General features: G+C 52.4%; 6 protein-coding genes across 6 annotated transcripts; 3 read left to right on the top strand and 3 right to left on the bottom strand.

Annotated features, from left to right (window-relative positions):
• Positions 1-17: 17 nt before the first annotated feature.
• On the top strand, positions 18-950 carry BDV17DRAFT_272950 (DNA-directed RNA polymerase II core subunit RPB9). The gene is made up of 4 exons (XM_073758966.1): positions 18-229; positions 281-452; positions 623-712; positions 772-950. The coding sequence occupies exons 1-4, from the start codon at positions 150-152 to the stop codon at positions 814-816; spliced, it is 387 nt and encodes a 128-aa protein (XP_073611845.1). The 5' UTR covers positions 18-149; the 3' UTR covers positions 817-950.
• On the bottom strand, positions 951-1625 carry BDV17DRAFT_272946 (mitochondrial 54S ribosomal protein uL14m). The gene is made up of 4 exons (XM_073758965.1): positions 1531-1625; positions 1392-1476; positions 1102-1329; positions 951-1049 (listed from the first exon to the last, which is right to left on the bottom strand). Exons 1-4 carry the CDS (start codon positions 1543-1545, stop codon positions 979-981), a joined length of 399 nt encoding a protein of 132 aa, XP_073611844.1. The 5' UTR covers positions 1546-1625; the 3' UTR covers positions 951-978.
• Positions 1626-2092: 467 nt separating this feature from the next.
• On the top strand, positions 2093-6432 carry BDV17DRAFT_284226 (Alpha/Beta hydrolase protein; the record flags this gene model as incomplete). Its single annotated transcript, XM_073760498.1, has 6 exons — positions 2093-2203; positions 2265-3337; positions 3455-3999; positions 4407-4410; positions 4664-6041; positions 6166-6432. 6 exons carry the CDS (start codon positions 2093-2095, stop codon positions 6430-6432), a joined length of 3378 nt encoding a protein of 1125 aa, XP_073611843.1.
• mrh4 (ATP-dependent RNA helicase MRH4) lies at positions 6177-8619 on the bottom strand. The gene has a single exon (XM_073758964.1). The coding sequence runs from the start codon at positions 8569-8571 to the stop codon at positions 6676-6678; it is 1896 nt and encodes a 631-aa protein (XP_073611842.1). The 5' UTR covers positions 8572-8619; the 3' UTR covers positions 6177-6675.
• A 702-nt stretch (positions 8620-9321) lies between these two features.
• bud4 (putative GTP binding protein (Bud4)) lies at positions 9322-14524 on the top strand. The gene is made up of 5 exons (XM_073758963.1): positions 9322-9567; positions 9619-11829; positions 11962-12367; positions 12435-13141; positions 13197-14524. The coding sequence occupies exons 1-5, from the start codon at positions 9478-9480 to the stop codon at positions 13797-13799; spliced, it is 4017 nt and encodes a 1338-aa protein (XP_073611841.1). The 5' UTR covers positions 9322-9477; the 3' UTR covers positions 13800-14524.
• Positions 14502-15466, bottom strand: BDV17DRAFT_272929 (uncharacterized protein). The gene is made up of 2 exons (XM_073758962.1): positions 14675-15466; positions 14502-14600 (listed from the first exon to the last, which is right to left on the bottom strand). Exon 1 carries the CDS (start codon positions 15321-15323, stop codon positions 15111-15113), a length of 213 nt encoding a protein of 70 aa, XP_073611840.1. The 5' UTR covers positions 15324-15466; the 3' UTR covers positions 14502-14600; positions 14675-15110.
• Between the last annotated feature and the right edge of the window lie 937 nt (positions 15467-16403).

Below are 16403 nucleotides of genomic sequence, written 5' to 3'. Positions count from 1 at the left end.
CACATCCAGTCTCATCAGCTTCATTGTCCAGTCTTGATTTCTGTCTATTCACTGTCGCTAAGCTTGGTCTTTATTGTGATTCAACCTCGCCTTATATCTTGCTTTACACCTGCTATTTTTTTCGACATTAATCGATCTTCTACACCAACATGTCTTCGAGTCCATCTCCGTCCGCCAGCGGCGAAAACAAGCAGAGCGATCAGATTCATTTCAAGTTCTGTCGTGAATGGTAGGTTGGCTCTTTTCCCTTACTTTCTACTACCTAGCTAACATTCTATAGCTCCAACCTGCTCTACCCGAAAGAAGACCGCATCAACAACCGCCTGATGTTCACCTGCCGAACCTGCCATGTCGGCGAGCCCGCCACCTCATACTGCATCTACCAGAACAAACTCAGCAGCCAAGTCGGCGACACTGCCGGTGTGACCCAAGATGTCGGCAACGATCCTACGGTTTGTCTCTCCGGATTCTGCCTGCTTTGCGGTGAAGGGATTGCCTGTTTTGTCTGTGGCTCCATGTCCTAAATGGACGGCTAGCGGTTATGGCGTCTGGCGTTTGGAATATGCTTGGAAGATTCATTTGCAATCCGGGACTTCCTGGCTAACATGCTCTTTCTTCACAGCTTCCTCGTTCCAATAAGGTCTGTACAAGCTGCGGTAACGGCGAAGCGGTATTCTTCCAGTCTCAACAGCGATCCGCGGAAACCGGAATGGTGAGCATATTGGCTTTATTTCCTATACAATGGAAACTGGGTAGCTAATCTGTCACCAGAAACTTTACTATGTCTGTACCCAATGCGGAAATGTTTTCTTATGATCTTGTTACTGTCATTATATTTCGATACCCATTATTGGCATTTACAGCATGTTCGGGGAGTTTTGGCGATTTTGAGGTCACGGGGAAATTCAGAAAATATGCTCTATTGATACAGATAGATGAATGAACGCCTGATAAACCGATTCGCTCCAAGTGATATATTTATACATGTACCGGCGCCAGCGACAGGATTTTAGACCACTGTCGCCCCCGTAGTTCCTGAGCCACGACTCCTGTATAAAGTTAGCAACCGCCTCGTCAAAACTCCAGCCGAGACAGACTGACCGTTCATTCTGGTTCCGATGGGGTCCCCGGACTTGTTGACGAGCACACAGGCGTTGTCATCAAACTTAACGAGACTCCCGTCCGGCCTTTGCATCTCCTTCTTCACCCGAACAACGACGGCATGTCGAATATCTCCGCGGCGGACCTTGTTGGCGATACCAGTGTTGGCATTTGTGCCTTCGGCGCCGAAGGATCGCTGTTTCTGGACGACAATGACTATTCGGTCACCTAGAATTATATGAAACAACCTGTTAGACGCCGTCGAGGAAGAAGTAGTGTAGAATACACACCGACTGTAGCTGCCCGTTTCTTTTTTAGGACGTTCACGCATTCGACCACGGACGCACCGGAGTTGTCGATGCAATTCAGCAGCGTCTGTTGATATTAGCAGGAACGAGTAGCTCTAGATGGCTTAAGTCTCGTAAGTACCTTTAATTGAATCATCTTGACTGTTGTGCTGGTCCGAGTCGTCGACAAGAAGCCGCAGCGAGCAGCACCTGTTCACTGTTCTGCGGACTGCGATCCGAGGATTTCCGGAGGGCAAGTTTGACCGAGCCGACCCCGGAGCCAGGGCGCATTGGTGCCTGTAATGTTAGGCAGCGCCGTGTAATAATTCTACGAGTCGCATGGGCAACAAGCAACCCAAGCCACTCTGCCTGCAGCCTCTGAGTCGTGTGTTCCTCTTGTGTCTCTCTTCCCTGTCTCTGTGTCTCTGTGTCCAGTCTCTGGGGGCTCCTCTCACTCACAGCCGCTCTCTCACAGCCCAGCCCGGTTTCATCCCACTATGTCTGTCCTTCGGAAATCTGCTCTTACCGCTATATAATTGTATTGTGTTGCCCCCCCGCTCTTTGTTCTCTATATATATCCGTTCGGCTCTCCCGCTTTGTTCCCCTTGACACATTGACCTTCACCGGCTAGAAAATTGCGGCCACTTCTTCCACCAACCCTTTCTACTCGGTTACATGGGACTCCTTTGATCGGAAAGAACACCATGCCGTCGTCAAAGGCCCGGTCCAGTTCCTCTGTGGACCGGCGCGACCGTCTGACGCTTGCGAAACTGGCCAGCTATGACGACGTCGCAACGGATGCGCTGGTCGACTGTGTAGGCATTCCTCCGCGCCTAGCGAATTAGGGGGTTGATTCTGACGTGAAGAATAACACAGGCTTATTTCTGGACGAAAACTCGCAAAAATCGAACGAAATATATCCCCGTTCGCGGCCTCGTCGAAGACACAGTAGCTCGTATCCTCTTGCACGATGTCATTGTCGCCAAGGACACCGTCGCCGCAGAGCGCAAGATACTGGAGTTGAAGGGCATGAAGCGGTATCTGGGCTCGCTTCCCAGTGACCGCGAAAAGGACTGGTTCCGCAAGCACCTTCGCAAGTATATCCACATGTATCTTTCTGACTGCCCCTTTGAGGTAACGACAACCAACCGCTATACTATAACCGAACACGAGGCCGCTATTTGTGCCAGGAGGTTTGTCCCACAGGGTCAGGAGATCAAGTACCTGGCTGGGACGCTGGTGCCGATGACCAAGGAAGAGGAACAAGATTTGGATCTGAAGAGGAAGGATTTCAGTATTGTAATGTCGAGTCGGAGGAAGACACCGTCGTTCTTCCTGGGCCCGGCTCGTTTTGCGAACCACGACTGCAATGCAAATGGGCGATTGGTAACTCGAGGTTCTGAAGGGATGCAGGTCGTCGCTACTCGAGACATCTACATCGGCGAGGAGATTACAGTCTCGTATGGAGATGACTATTTTGGCATTGATAATTGCGAATGCCTGTGTCTTACATGTGAACGCCTTGTTCGCAATGGGTGGTCTCCGAATCTGGAGTCCGAGCCTCAAAGCAAAGCAACTACCCCTGAGATCGGGGCCGCGGAAGACTTTCTAACACCACGGAAACGAAAGGCTCCACTAGACGCCGACTCCGACACCTCCCCATCTTCGACCCCTCGGAAACGAGGCAAGTTTACACCGCGCAGCTCCAAGCTGCGGTCTCAGTTGTCCCTGACTGAGGAAGTCGCTATCTCAATTGAGTCGACCCCCAACCTCCTACCTGTGCCAGATTCCGCTCAAATAAAGGGTGACTCAACTGCAAGCAATGGCCAGTCTCCTTCGGGTACCGACTCTGAGTCCCTGACCTCCAACACGCCTGAAGAGTCGCAAACATCATCGGCATCCACTGCAGCGACCTCAATATGTGATGAAAGCACGACGAGAAAGACTAGGTCTAGCGACGCCGCAACGGCCGCTGCGTTTGCTGGGAAAAGCCTAGCCAAGGCTAGCAACACTGATACTGCAGCTACGGTTGTTGACGCTCAAATCAAACTCAAGACCGAGAATAGCACTGAGGCTCCTCTACGCGGACTCACCACTACTGTTGCAGCAGTTCTAGACAGCGAATCACGCGCAGACAGCTGCGTGAGCGATATCTCAAGCTCAGTCAAGCTAGAAGATCCGTCCGATCTTGAGCATGTCATGAAACCGAAGCGAACCAAAACCAAGCGAGTATATCTCACTGTTGAGCCGGAGTCAAAACTCGCACGTGTTCCTGGGGATTACACTAAGACCCCAAAGCTACTTGCACATTCATATGACCGCTGGGTGGACTGTCACACCTGCAACGCGTGGTTCGTCCAGGAAAACTCTTACTTAACACGGAGAGAGTGCCCTCGGTGCGAGCGCCACTCTATGCTGTATGGATTCCGCTGGCCCAAGACCGAAAAGGAGGGCCCGCACGATGACGAGGAGCGAGTTATGGATCACCGTGAGATCCATCGTTTCCTATACCCGGAAGAAGAGGCACTCATCTCTCGTAAGGGTCGTGGGGTCAGCTTCGGCATTACACCGACTCCAGAGCTATCGGATATGCGCAGCGAGACGCCGGACAGTGAGGCTCTCGACGAGCAGCGGAGCACGCGAGTGACCAGACGGCACACTCGGGCTCTTCGAATGACTATGTAATGAGCATGCTTATCAGGCAGTGCAGAGGAGTTCTAGCGGCGATTGGTTTGGGGTTCTTCCATTGGCAGGCTGGCGTTTTGATTGGGATGGAGATGGCGACTATAGCATTTATTTGGGTATGTTTCTGTATTTCTGGGGTTTTTATTCCTTTCTACTTCGTCTGCTTCGCATTTTGCTTGTATATTTATACATATAACACTTTAGAGTCATTAGGATATATCACTTCTTTTCTTCTTTTACTACTTTCCTCTACTTTTCTCTACTTACCTCCAGTCTCGTCCCATCCCCCACTTCCCCATATTAGTTCCTAGAAGCCTGCATCTCAAGGCACAGGACGGTATATTAATGCACCAATGACACCTTTTCCTTTTCCCTTTCCCCCGGCTTCCTCTCGCACTCTGCAGCTTTTTACTCTTTCCTCCACTAAACCACTCTATCTCGGTCTGCATAACCCCGAATCCCAAAATATCTTTATAAATCACAACAACCTCTGCTGGAAGATCTACCCAGTAAGACCCCAACGACACCATGCACCTCCACTCCCTCTACACCATCGCGGCCCTAACACTAACCTCTATAACCACCTGCAGCGCATCCGCGTCGCAATCCAACTACAACAAAAACTACACAACCCCCCACATCTCTCTCCCCTACATCTCCCTCGCGGGAAACTACTCCCCAGAATACAACATCACCTACTTCCGCAAAATCCCCTACGCCGCGCCGCCCACGGGCGAGAACCGCTTCCGTGCACCGCAGCCACCTCACACACTCAATCACTATGGAATCTACAACACCGACCAGCCCTTCGACATGTGTCCCCAGCGCACGGTAAACGGGAGCGAAGATTGCCTGTATCTAGGCCTGTTCTCGAGACCGTGGGATTGGCAGGATAGGGATTTGGAAGTGAAGAGACTCCGGCCCGTCCTAGTCGTCTTTCACGGCGGCGCATTCATCCAGGGTGAAGCATCATTTGACCTCCCACCTTCTTCGTTCCCAGTCCTGAACGTAAGCAACCTGAACGATTATATCGTTATATACCCCAGTTACCGCCTCAACGCGTTCGGGTTTCTATCTGGGAGGGTGATTAATGAGGCGCCCGACGCGGATCTGAATGCCGGGTTGCTGGATCAGGAGTATGTTCTGCAATGGGTGCAGAGCTATATTCATTATTTTGGTGGGGATAAGGGGAATGTTACGATCTGGGGACAGTCCGCTGGGGGCGGGTCCGTGATCGCGCAGGTTCTTGCGAATGGGCGGAATGGAAGGCCGAAGTTATTTCAGAAGGCACTGGCTTCTTCGCCGTTCTGGCCGAGGACTTATAAGTACGATGATCCCGAGGCGGAGGATATCTACAGCCGGTTCGTGGAGTTGACGGGGTGTAATAACAATAACACCAACTATAATGATGGGGATACGCTGTCCTGCTTGAAAAAAGTCGACGTGCAGACGATTCGCGACGCGAGCCTGGTTATTTCGGGGAGTCATACGTACACCACGAGCTCGTATACCTGGGCGCCTGTTATCGATGGGACGTTTCTGACGAGATCGCTTACGGATGCTGTTAAGAGTCGTGGGGTTGATATCGAAACGGAATATATATTCTCGGTGTATAACACACACGAAGGGGAGAACTTTATCCCGCCTGGATTTAATTACCCAGCATCAAACACAAACACGAGTGACGGATTCAACTCATCGACAGAGAGTTTTCGGTCTTGGCTAGCTGGTTTCCTACCTGGTTTATCAGCTCACGAAATAGACCTCCTCGAGACGAAATATTACCCCGAGTATGGAACTACCGAGACCCTGGATAGCTATAACAGCACGTTCGTCCGCGCCGGACTTATATATCGCGATCTTGTCCTTGCGTGTCCGGCTTACTGGCTTGCTTTGGCTGCACGCGAGAGAGGGTATCTAGCGGAGTATACGATTTCGCCGGCGAGGCATGCTAGTGATACTATTTACGTACGTTGCCCTACTCCTAGTTCCCTAATTTTCTTTTCCCTTTCCCTTTTTCCTTGATTCAGGAATAGGATCCAGAATATGTTGGGCTTAACTTTACTAACAGTGTTCTATTGGGTATTTATAGTGGAACACCATCAACCCCATCCAGCAAACCGACTCCTTCACATATAAGGGTTTTGCAGGGGCGTTCGGGAGTTTTTTCCAGACAGGGGATCCGAATGCGCATAAGCTTACTGGTAATGAAGCGGTTGGGGTGCCGGAGTTGAAGAAAGGGAACGAGAAAGAGTGGGTTATTAGTGGTGGGGAGGAGGGATTTGGGCATGTGCGGTTGGGAGAGTTGAAGGGGAGGTGTGAGTTTTTTGAGAGGGTTGGGGGGAGGGTTCCTGTTTGATGGTACTGGGGAGAGTGGAAGAGGGGTATGAATTGGTGGATGGGATGATGTTGAGCTGGATGAGTCGTCTATATATGATGATATGAGGAGGATATACATGGGAGGTAAGATATGATACATAGATAGTATGATAAATCATTAAGCAGCAGTCTAAACAAACCAGAACAACCAGCGCCAGTCATGAATGCCAAAATTATATGCGATGTCTGTAGCACAACAGTGCATGGTCGAGGCCGAGGTAGATTAGATGAGAGCCTGGCCTCTGAACATACCCTCGCGGACTTCCCTAACCACATCCTTGCGGTCCTTCTTACCGACCAGGACAACCGCACGCCCACGCTTACCCATGCGACCTAGACGACCGAGACGGTGAATAAAGTCGATAGTCGTGTGCGGAACATGGTACAGAATGACGGTCTTGACAGGGAGGGTATCGATACCTCTCGACGCGATATCAGTCGTGACAAGAACCTTTGTCTTTGGCAAGTGGCGCTCGGGACCCTTATTCCCTTGCATATCCTGGATGAAGGGGATGGCCTTTTCCTCGCGATACTTCTTCTTCATGTCCATGATTTCCTGGACTGTGGGAGCGACGGACGGCTCAGTGAATTCAGCCAGGATTTCCTCCTGTTTCCTTGTTCCCGAGTCCCGGGAAAGGGAATACGCGTCGATGCCTTTGGACTTGAGGAACTCCGCGACCTCGTGTGCCTCCTCGCGCTCATTGACAAAGACAATGATCTTCTTGTCCTTTTGCTCCGCCCAGACGTATGGGCTGCCGGGCTCCGAGTCGCCTCCTTTGCCGATGGACCAGATGACGTCGGCGCATGCGAGGTTACGATTTCCGCGGTAGGGGTCGCGTTGGATATCGACTACTCCTAGCTGGACGCGTCGAGGAATGGCGTGCAGATTCGGTGTCGTTAAACGCCGGATTTCGGGATAGCGTTTGCGGAGTTGAGAGTCGAGGCTGCGAGGGATAGTGGCGGAGCAGAGGATTAGTTTTTGCAATGATGGTGCCACCTTGCTGATAACTTCTGTTGTCGTTGGTATGAATGATCGGTCCATTAGAGAGTCAGCCTCGTCGAGAACGAGATGGCTGACCCGGCTCAGGACGTATGGCTCGGTTTTGGCAATCGATGCTAAGAGGTGAGGGGTCGAGACGAGTATATCGATACCGGGCCCAGCGAAAAGGGTGCTCTTAATCCGACGGGGCGTTAGATTGGAAGCGATGATGCCGGACCTGTACTTGACAGTGTGACCAAGCGCCTTGACTTTGGCTCCGACCTGGGCCACCAACTCCGCTGTTGGCACCAGAATGATCGCCCGTGGTCTGCCGGCGTTTGATGGCGGAGGAACTTCAGGCTCCAAATCGAACGCTTGACTCTTGCTCTTCTCCTCTCTCTCCTTGGCCATTTGCTCTTCTTCCTTCAGTTGAATTTCCTTGTCTATCTGTTCCTGGCGCTTGATAGCGTCGACGACCGGAATCAAGTAGGCCAGTGTCTTTCCTGAACCGGTTTCTGCAGCGAGAAGGTATTGTGCGTATTGAGGTTCGTCATCGTTCGCCTTCTTCGGCTTCTTCTTGGAAGCAGGCTCTTCGAGTAGGGTGGGGATGGCAAGGCGTTGGATAGGAGTGGGAACGACATCAGCTACGCCGGGAAGGGCTTGAGGTATGATCGAGTTGCGGACGATGGGAAGGAGGTTGAAATGGTCAAAACTAGTGATGTCGGCGATTTTGTCTTTGACCGCGGTCCGTTTGCCGTAGGAGATGGGCGACAGCGTAGTCTGCATCTTCAACGCCTTGTACAGCGGACTGTCGGTCTTCTTTGGCTTCTCCTCCGACTCCCTGGAGCGTTTCAAGGCGGCCGGCGAGCGCGACCGTGGATCATCCCGCACCCGCGCCTGTGTCTGATTCATGTTGGAAAAAGGACCAATCCTACCGCGGTCCGTTCGTTTCGAGTTGAGCGATGATCTGGCGACACCTTTGGACAGGGTCATACGTGACTTTCGACGGAGGCGCCCCGTGGCCACCGACCGGACAGCCTGCGTTCCCTGAAGGGGAGACAAGGCCAGAGATGTCTGAGCGCGACAGAACAGACATACCGGCGACCGGATGGGCAGGGAGAGCCCGCTTAACCTGTTCATGGTGGTCGGGCGGCGGAGGGAGGATGATGGGAAAAGTCTGGACCGGGTCGACTGCAGCAGAAAAAGAACCAAAAAGATCCTCAGCCGGTCGAAGCTTGGGCCACTGGGGAAGAAAGCGTCACTAGTCCTGGAACAGTCTAGGGCGATCGAGGTCAGCGCCAAGGCTGCAAGAACAAGGCACGCATCACGCAGACATGTGACTGTTGCCTGGGCGACTCCCGCCAGCCAAATGTCAACATCAGTCGCGGCTCCTCAGGCTCCACGAGTCCGTCTCTCCAACCACGGCACCACCACTACTTAACTCCCGCTCTCCTCCATCCTCCATCGGAGTATTGTTGTTTATCCTGACGTCGTCGTTACCTCGTGCGTGGTGGTTGACATGTCGTTTTGCTTCTCCTTCTCCTTGTTGTACTTGCTCTCCATTTGACTGCGACTGTGTTGCGCTCAGCATTTCCCAACCACGATCTCTTCATTTCACCAACCTGACTTCCATAGTCCTTCTTTATTGCGATTGACTCACTCGTTTGAGGCGGAGCAAGATCAAAGAAACGCACGGAATCCCCCTCAGATTTAACGAAACCGGCAATCGCCTTGGATGATCTTCCCTTTGTGCCCTTTTTACGAGTCTTATGAGTTACGCAACTCTTGGGTGTTTTTGAACTGACCAGATACTTGGTCTTACCTGAGAATCTTGCTCAGTGTCTTGACATCTGACGTCTGTTGTTTTTTGTTTATCGAAAATAGGTATGGGCGCGTTCCTGCTCTGCAAGGGATACTCGACCGCAGCTGAAACATGTTTACTGATGCACTGTGACTAGCGCTGTTTCCCTTTGTCCGCCTTGGTTGCTCCTGGATTATCTCTTGTTTACTTTTGTCTTTTGAACTTCCAGTCTGTCTCCTGCAAACATGGGCAACGGCACTGGACAGCGGCCGCTCTCGGAACTGAGCCCGATGGCTCACCGTCGCAACTCTCCAGTCTGGAACCAGCCTGCTAGGGTAAGATCATTGTTTCACCGCGCGAGGAGTTGGCTGACAGTACTGAACTAGACGGCGAAGCATGATGGATCATCACCATTTGAGTCTCCCTCGTCAACCCGGCTCTTCTGGCAGGGCCGTGATTCAGGTTCTCCCTTCCAGAAGAACTCAGAAAACCAAGCTCCTTACGACCCCGAGGCCGGATTCTCTACCTCGAAGAGGCCTTCCCTAGAGAACCTCAAGCGGGCGTCACGGGTCAAGGGCAACAGCATGTTCCGCGACTACAACCAGGAATACGACCCTACCAGTGTTTATGTCCCGCAAAGACCGCTGGCTACCAACCGCACTTCTCCCCAAAGGCAAAATCAGGCTACCACTACAGATCGCCCCGCCAGTGCAGACCGGGCTGGACCTCGACCTCCTTCGCCTAGCAAGGACCAAGCCCCTCCTGCAAAATCGTCTTTGTCTCGCGCGAGTAGGTTTGGCACCAAAGACATGGCCTTTGATCCAGAGAATGAAATATGGTCCGACATTGACGGCTCACGCTTCAACAAAAGCGTCACTTTTGACGCTGCTCCGCCGCAGGTCAATGAATACGAGATGACAACTCCTGACCCCTCCACCATCGCGTCTGATTCTTGTGATGGAAGCTATGATTCGGAGGAGGAGGAAGGCGATATCAGCTTCGATCGCGGTTCCATGGACCGGGATGACAGCTTTGACGCATCGCTTGAGGACCTTGAAAAAACCCCTGTCGTCCTGCCTGAGGACTGGCGCTTCATGAGCCCAGAAAATGCAAACGACCAACTGGTCAAGGAAGATGAAGATTCGTTTACTAGCGGCGAAAGCCAAAGCCCCGATCCTCGGTCCTCACCACGACACGAGGGCCGCACAAGGCATTCTCGTGTTGAGTCTCTTGATTCCAATGGCGACCGCCGTCCTCTACCGCCGTTGCCGGCGATCCAAGGTTTGTCTTTCTCACCACGCACACCTTCCCCCGACAAACTAGCAGCTACATTCGAACTCGGAAGTGGTAACCAGAGAGTGCTCCCAGCCCCTCCAGCCGCCACGTACAGTAAATCGGACATTTCTGGAATGGGTCGCAACTCCATGTCATTGGAAGATAGACTGCGCCTGATGATGATCCAACGAGAGGAGCGTGAAAACGCAAGCGAGCAGCAAAAAAACAAAGCCGACAAAGACGAGGAAGATGATGAGCAAAAGGCCGCTGGCCAACCCAAGGAGCCGGAAGCTGCCGAAGGTCAGGTTGATGCACCGACTGCCAGAGAATCCGATGTATTTTCCCCTCCGCGCATCTCCCGGGATTCCATCTTGCGTGATCTCCGCGGTGGCGATAGCTATACGGACGATTCATACGAGAGCTCTTCTCAGGGAAGCCAAAGCCCTCGTCACTACGCTTACGACCCTGATGTTCCTATTCCTTCCCTTGAAAATGATCATGACAACGATTACGAAGACGATGATGAGGATACGAACAGTGTCATAATCAAGCAAGAACCGGAAGATGATCATGACGACCTTTACCATATACCCGACTATTACGGAGCGATTCCTTCGAAAGATTCTTCTTTCAAAGACCTGAAAGAGGAGCAAAATGAAGACGAAAACAGCCATCACTCGAGCCCCTCGACGGAGGATATTTTCTCCAAGAGCGATGGCTCTTCGCAATCTGACGCCACGCCGGTTCCCGCCGATATACCTGCAGAAGCCCTACAGGATGGAACGTCGCCCGATGCCCCTGAAGTCTCCAATGCCTCCGAAGTGGCCCAGGAGGGTGAGGTCTCGGCTCCCAAAATGACCGCAATGTTGGAATCTCTCCGACGGCCGGTAACACCTGAAAATGCCGAAGAAATCTCTGCACCGTCGACTCCAGACTCGGTGATCCGTCATCCTGTGGATGATGAGATCAGTGACATCGAGGAATCAGCGGATGAAGCTATTCCTGACCCAATTGCAACAGTGAAGGCTCCCGGAGGCAGTCTGAAGATTCGACCCTCCTTAACCCCTGCAGACGTCGAGTCCATGGCTGCCACCCGTCGTAAAGTCAGTGGCCAGGTTCCTCAACCAGCTCAAGCACCCGCCGACCCCGACACAGGGGAAGCTGAACCAGCGGAAGAGAAACCTGCTCACCTCGAACCCTCAAGTGATGTACAGCGGAAGCCCAGCCTGATGAAACTGGACATCCCGTTCAGCATTCAGGAAGATGAAGGTCTCGGATTCGGATTGGACAAGGAATTCGACCGAGTTATTGAGTCCCAAAAGGTTGCGTTTGAACAAGCCCTTTCCCAGTTGCAATTTTCAAAGGCCCCAGTTTCCCACACTCAGGAGCCCCCTACATCTCGCATTGGAAACCCTAGACATCTCGCATATGCTAACCAGCCAATTAAACAACAGAGAGGCTACCTGATGAGGCACAACACCAAAGTCATCGTTGCCGATAGCCGCCCTGAGGAAGAGCCCATGCCTACCGGTTCCGGAGAGTCGGCAGCCGGGGCACGAAATACGAAAGCGACCGGATCGCCCCAACGGAAGGCCAGCCAGCAGACCTGGACTACAGTGCCCTGGAACTCGGGCGCTCGTCGCGCAAGTATCCGTACGCCCTCTGGTGCGATCCGCAAGAAGCCCGTTGCAGGGGCAGTTCCTCCACTGCCGGGTCAGCCAAGCATCGCTCAAGAGCCTCCTACTCCCGTTGAGGAGATGGAGCCCACCCTGGACACAGCTTTTGAGGACGGAGCAGAGCGGGGTCGCCTGTTTGTGAAGGTCGTGGGGCTGAAGTACTTGGACTTGCCCCTTCCCAGAGGTAGGAACCTATGCCCTCTTTTCACCTATTAACCGAGAAGAAGTCTAACGTAACTGCCTCGAAATAGGAGAGCGATCCTACTTCTCGCTTACGCTAGATAACGGTCTACACTGTGTGACCACTGCTTGGCTTGAACTAGGGAAGACTGCTCCGATTGGACAAGAATTCGAGCTTATCGTACAAAATGACCTCGAATTTCAGTTGACGCTGCAGATGAAGATGGATGAGGACAAGTTCAAAACCCAAGAGACACCGCCTTCTTCCGCATCACCAACACGCCAGAAGCAGTCGACGTTCAGCAGAGTGTTTGCCTCGCCGCGCAAGCGCAAGGAGCTTGACATGAAGCAGCAGCTCGCATCCCAGCAACAGAAAAAGCAGGACCCGAATGCGCCTGTCTGGGAACGTCTCCGAACCCTTGTCGCTAGAGACGGCAGCTTCGCACGTGCCTACACTGCCCTTAGCGACCATGAGAAGCACGCCTATGGCCGCCCATACACTGTCGATGTCGCATGCTTTAACGAATGGGCCGTTGAGGAACAGCCGAGCAGCGTGAAGAGTAAGAAGAGCACTGCCAGTGGCATGTCACAACGCCGGCCCCCTTACAAGATTGGAAAACTGGAGCTGCAGTTGCTATTTGTTCCCAAGCCCAAGGGCACTAAGGATGAAGATATGCCCAAGAGCATGAACGCCTGCATTCGGGAGATGCGTGAGGCCGAGACCGCATCGACTCGTAGCTGGGAAGGCTTCCTTTCACAGCAAGGTGGTGACTGTCCGGTAAGTCCAATCCACGCTATTTACGATTCGAGCTCTTATAACTGACTTCTCACAGTACTGGCGTCGCCGCTTCTTCAAGCTCCAAGGACCCAAGTTGACAGCCTACCACGAAACCACTCGTCAGCCTCGCGCAACCATCAACTTGGCCAAGGCTGCGAAGCTTATCGATGACCGGAGCACCCTGACGCAAAAGGAGACTACTGCCCGAGGCGGGAAGCGGCGTAAGTCCGCGTTTGCTGAAGAGGAGGAAGGGTACATGTTTGTGGAGGAGGGATTCCGCATCCGCTTCGGTAACGGAGAGGTGATCGACTTCTATGCCGACAGCCCAGCCGCCAAGGAAGGCTGGATGAAGGTCCTCGCGGACACTGTCGGCAAAGGACCCTCTGGAGCCAACCAGACCAAACCCTGGACGGAGCTTGTGCTAAAACGGGAGCGCAGCATGAAGGCGCCTCGGCGAGAGACAAAGGATCGCTTCTCCAACCTTGGAGCTGCACCTCCGCCACCTGCCAAGAACCACATGGCTCCTCCTCTCACGGCGCCGGCGCCGACAACACACACCGCACCGCCCTCAAGGCAACGACACAATCACACGCAGTCACAGCCCGAAGCCCGCAGCGCAGAATCGCGGCGGCAGAAAGCTCGTTCCCTGATCTTCTGATCGCGGGGTTCTTGCGGTCCTGTAGTACTTTTTACTCTTCATGTTTGCTATTAGGGGAGTTTTCTCGATTTATTTTCTTTTCTTTGTGTCTCATTGTTTCGCTCATGGTCCTGGGGTTTTGTTTTGTGTATTATGCTCAGCAATGTGTATACGAGACCCCAAGATCAGTATCAGAGCACTGGGCAAGGCGACTCTCACTAGCGATGTATTCGTGTTTCATTCTGCCGTACATTAATGATACATAGCGCCGTTCCTTGTTGGATAATCTACTTGCTTTTCTTGCCTTTATAGCCGCTCGTCCCATCTATCTTCGTCCTCCAGGGCACCCGCGGAGATACTGGCTCCCCTAGAGGAGAGCACCCCGGAGATAGGAAGGAGCGAACGCCCGAAGTACTCTCGTAATTACGGCAGGCGCGATTCGGCACCGACTCGGCCGTACCTTCCCACCTTACGTCCAGGCACTCCTGGCGGTCGTTCCTTCCACATGTCGCTCACATGCTCGTCCCTCCCCTGGCAGGTGTAACCATCGCCACTCTGCAGGTGCTCAAGGTTCTCTCGGCCATATTCTCCGTCCCATTGCCAGCCAGACTCTCAGCCCGTTAAGCATCGAATCCCAGCACACGAACTCAACGCTCCCTAGATTCAACCCTGAATGCCACATGCCATTCGAGTCTATTCGATCAGTCATAGTTGAGCTAGAGATTTTTTTTTTTTTTTTTTTTTTTCCCTGGAGGACGCTGAGGGCTTTGGCTGGGAAGTGGTGCTGAGGATTTGAGCAAGTAGGTGCTCGAGACGAGAGGTGTATGTGATTCATTTCAAACTCACGAGAACCACGAGAGTAAACACACAAACTTACATGCGCTCCTAACCGCCAGGCCAGTTGTAAGTCAGGATTGGAGGAGTAAGTTTTTCACGTGGAGGCCATATGAAGCGAGCGAGTTAGCTTAGCAAGATCAAGCCCACAAGAGACCCTTAAAAGTTGCGCGAGATTTAATCCGTCAGGTTGCTTGCGCTTTCAGCGGCCGCGCCAGTCATAAGCCAGGATCAGGAAAGTAGGTTTTGCATGTGGCGGCCATGTTTAGCGAGCAAGTAGTTTACCAGGATCACGCATAACAGGGAAATCTTAAACAGCGATGCGAACTTAATCACCCCAGTGGTGGCTTCTATGAGCAGGCAAATAGGAAGCGTGGATCAGCTCGCGAGTAAGGTAGGTTTGTTTGGCAACGCTTGCGACGTGGCGGCCACGAGGGCCGAACGAGTACTTTGCTAGGACCAAACGTAATAGGGTCCAGCTTCTTAGCCATAAGTCCATTAAGTTAAGGGATTTCCCTGAGCGAGCGAGGGGTAAACGGGGATCAGAGGAGTAGGTTTATGAGCGATGGCTACCTCGCGGCCGAAGGGATCTAGCGAGTAGATTCCCAGGATCATGCACAGCACAGTAGAGCCCTGACACTGATGAGGGTGCAACCAGATCAGTGGCAATCTGCAGAGCTTGGGTAGTAGCGAATAGTCGCATAGGATCATGGCAGTAGGTTTGAAATGAGAAGTAACTTGACCAGATCGCGCGCTTGCCTTGACCGAGCCAACAGTGTGTAGTATCGTTGGGCTCGAGCTTAGCTTTGGCACATGAATCGACGAGGGAATCAAGTCCTGATGCAGCAAATAGAAATCCAATATCAAGACAAGCTTTCAGTTAAGTTGTGCCTGCCTTCACGTGGAAATAGCCATACCGCCGAAGTAGGATGTCCGGGGTGTGGCGGTGCACATGGTTGGCTGGATGTCAAATTAAGGTTCAGATCTGGCTCGGTCGCTGGGGCGATTGACAACGTGGCCGTAACATGATAGGTTGAAGTCGAAAGCTTGACCTTATTGGCAGTCAGTCAGCCCTATAATACTTTGAGCAAACCTAAATCGCAGACATTGAATCACCACAGCCGCTCGAAGCGAGGTGATCTTTTGCATTGAAGCGCTCGCAGTCAACGCGTTCGGGCACAGAAACCTTCCTTTCTCTCGCGCTGAGAGCTCCCTCTCCATCCTTCCTACAACCCTCTCATCCTCCTATTCTCCTATACCGACTCGCCCTTCTTTTCTTTTTCTCGACATCGACTTGCAGATACTTGTCCTTTTTGCATCTTCTGCATATTCTTATTATCTGTGTCTGTTTTTCCTCTCTCTTTTTCGTCCTTTCCCCGCTTCTCCACCTTCTCTTGACCCCATCCTCTCTTCTCATGCTACCTCCTGGCCCCTCCTCCACCCCCTGTCCTTCTCTGTCACCCCTCACCTGATCTACCTCTTCCATTCTCTTCTCTTCCATCAGTTTCGTTTCCTCCGGCACGCCGCCCTCCACGAGCCTATATCTTGCGGCCCCCCCGGGGGTGCCTGTCTCCTTCTCTCCTTTTGCCTTATCCTCGTCTTTGATCTTGCCCTCGTTGACTGCCCTTCCCGTGCCAGTTCCCTCTCTCTTCTCCAGGCCCACATGGTTGGGCGGTTGGGCTGGGCCTGGGTCTCGCCTTTTTTTTTTTTTTTTTTTTTTTTTTTTTTTTTTTTTTTTTTTTTTTTTTTTTTTTTTTTTTTTTTTTTTTTTTTTTTTTTTTTTTTTTTTTT

Source organism: Aspergillus undulatus, assembly GCF_047715775.1.
Source record: "Aspergillus undulatus strain CBS 261.88 unplaced genomic scaffold BDV17scaffold_59, whole genome shotgun sequence".
NCBI classification, from domain to species: Eukaryota; Fungi; Ascomycota; class Eurotiomycetes; order Eurotiales; family Aspergillaceae; genus Aspergillus; species Aspergillus undulatus.
Note: the sequence above shows the minus strand (reverse complement) of the source record. Positions and strands in the feature narration are given on the sequence as shown.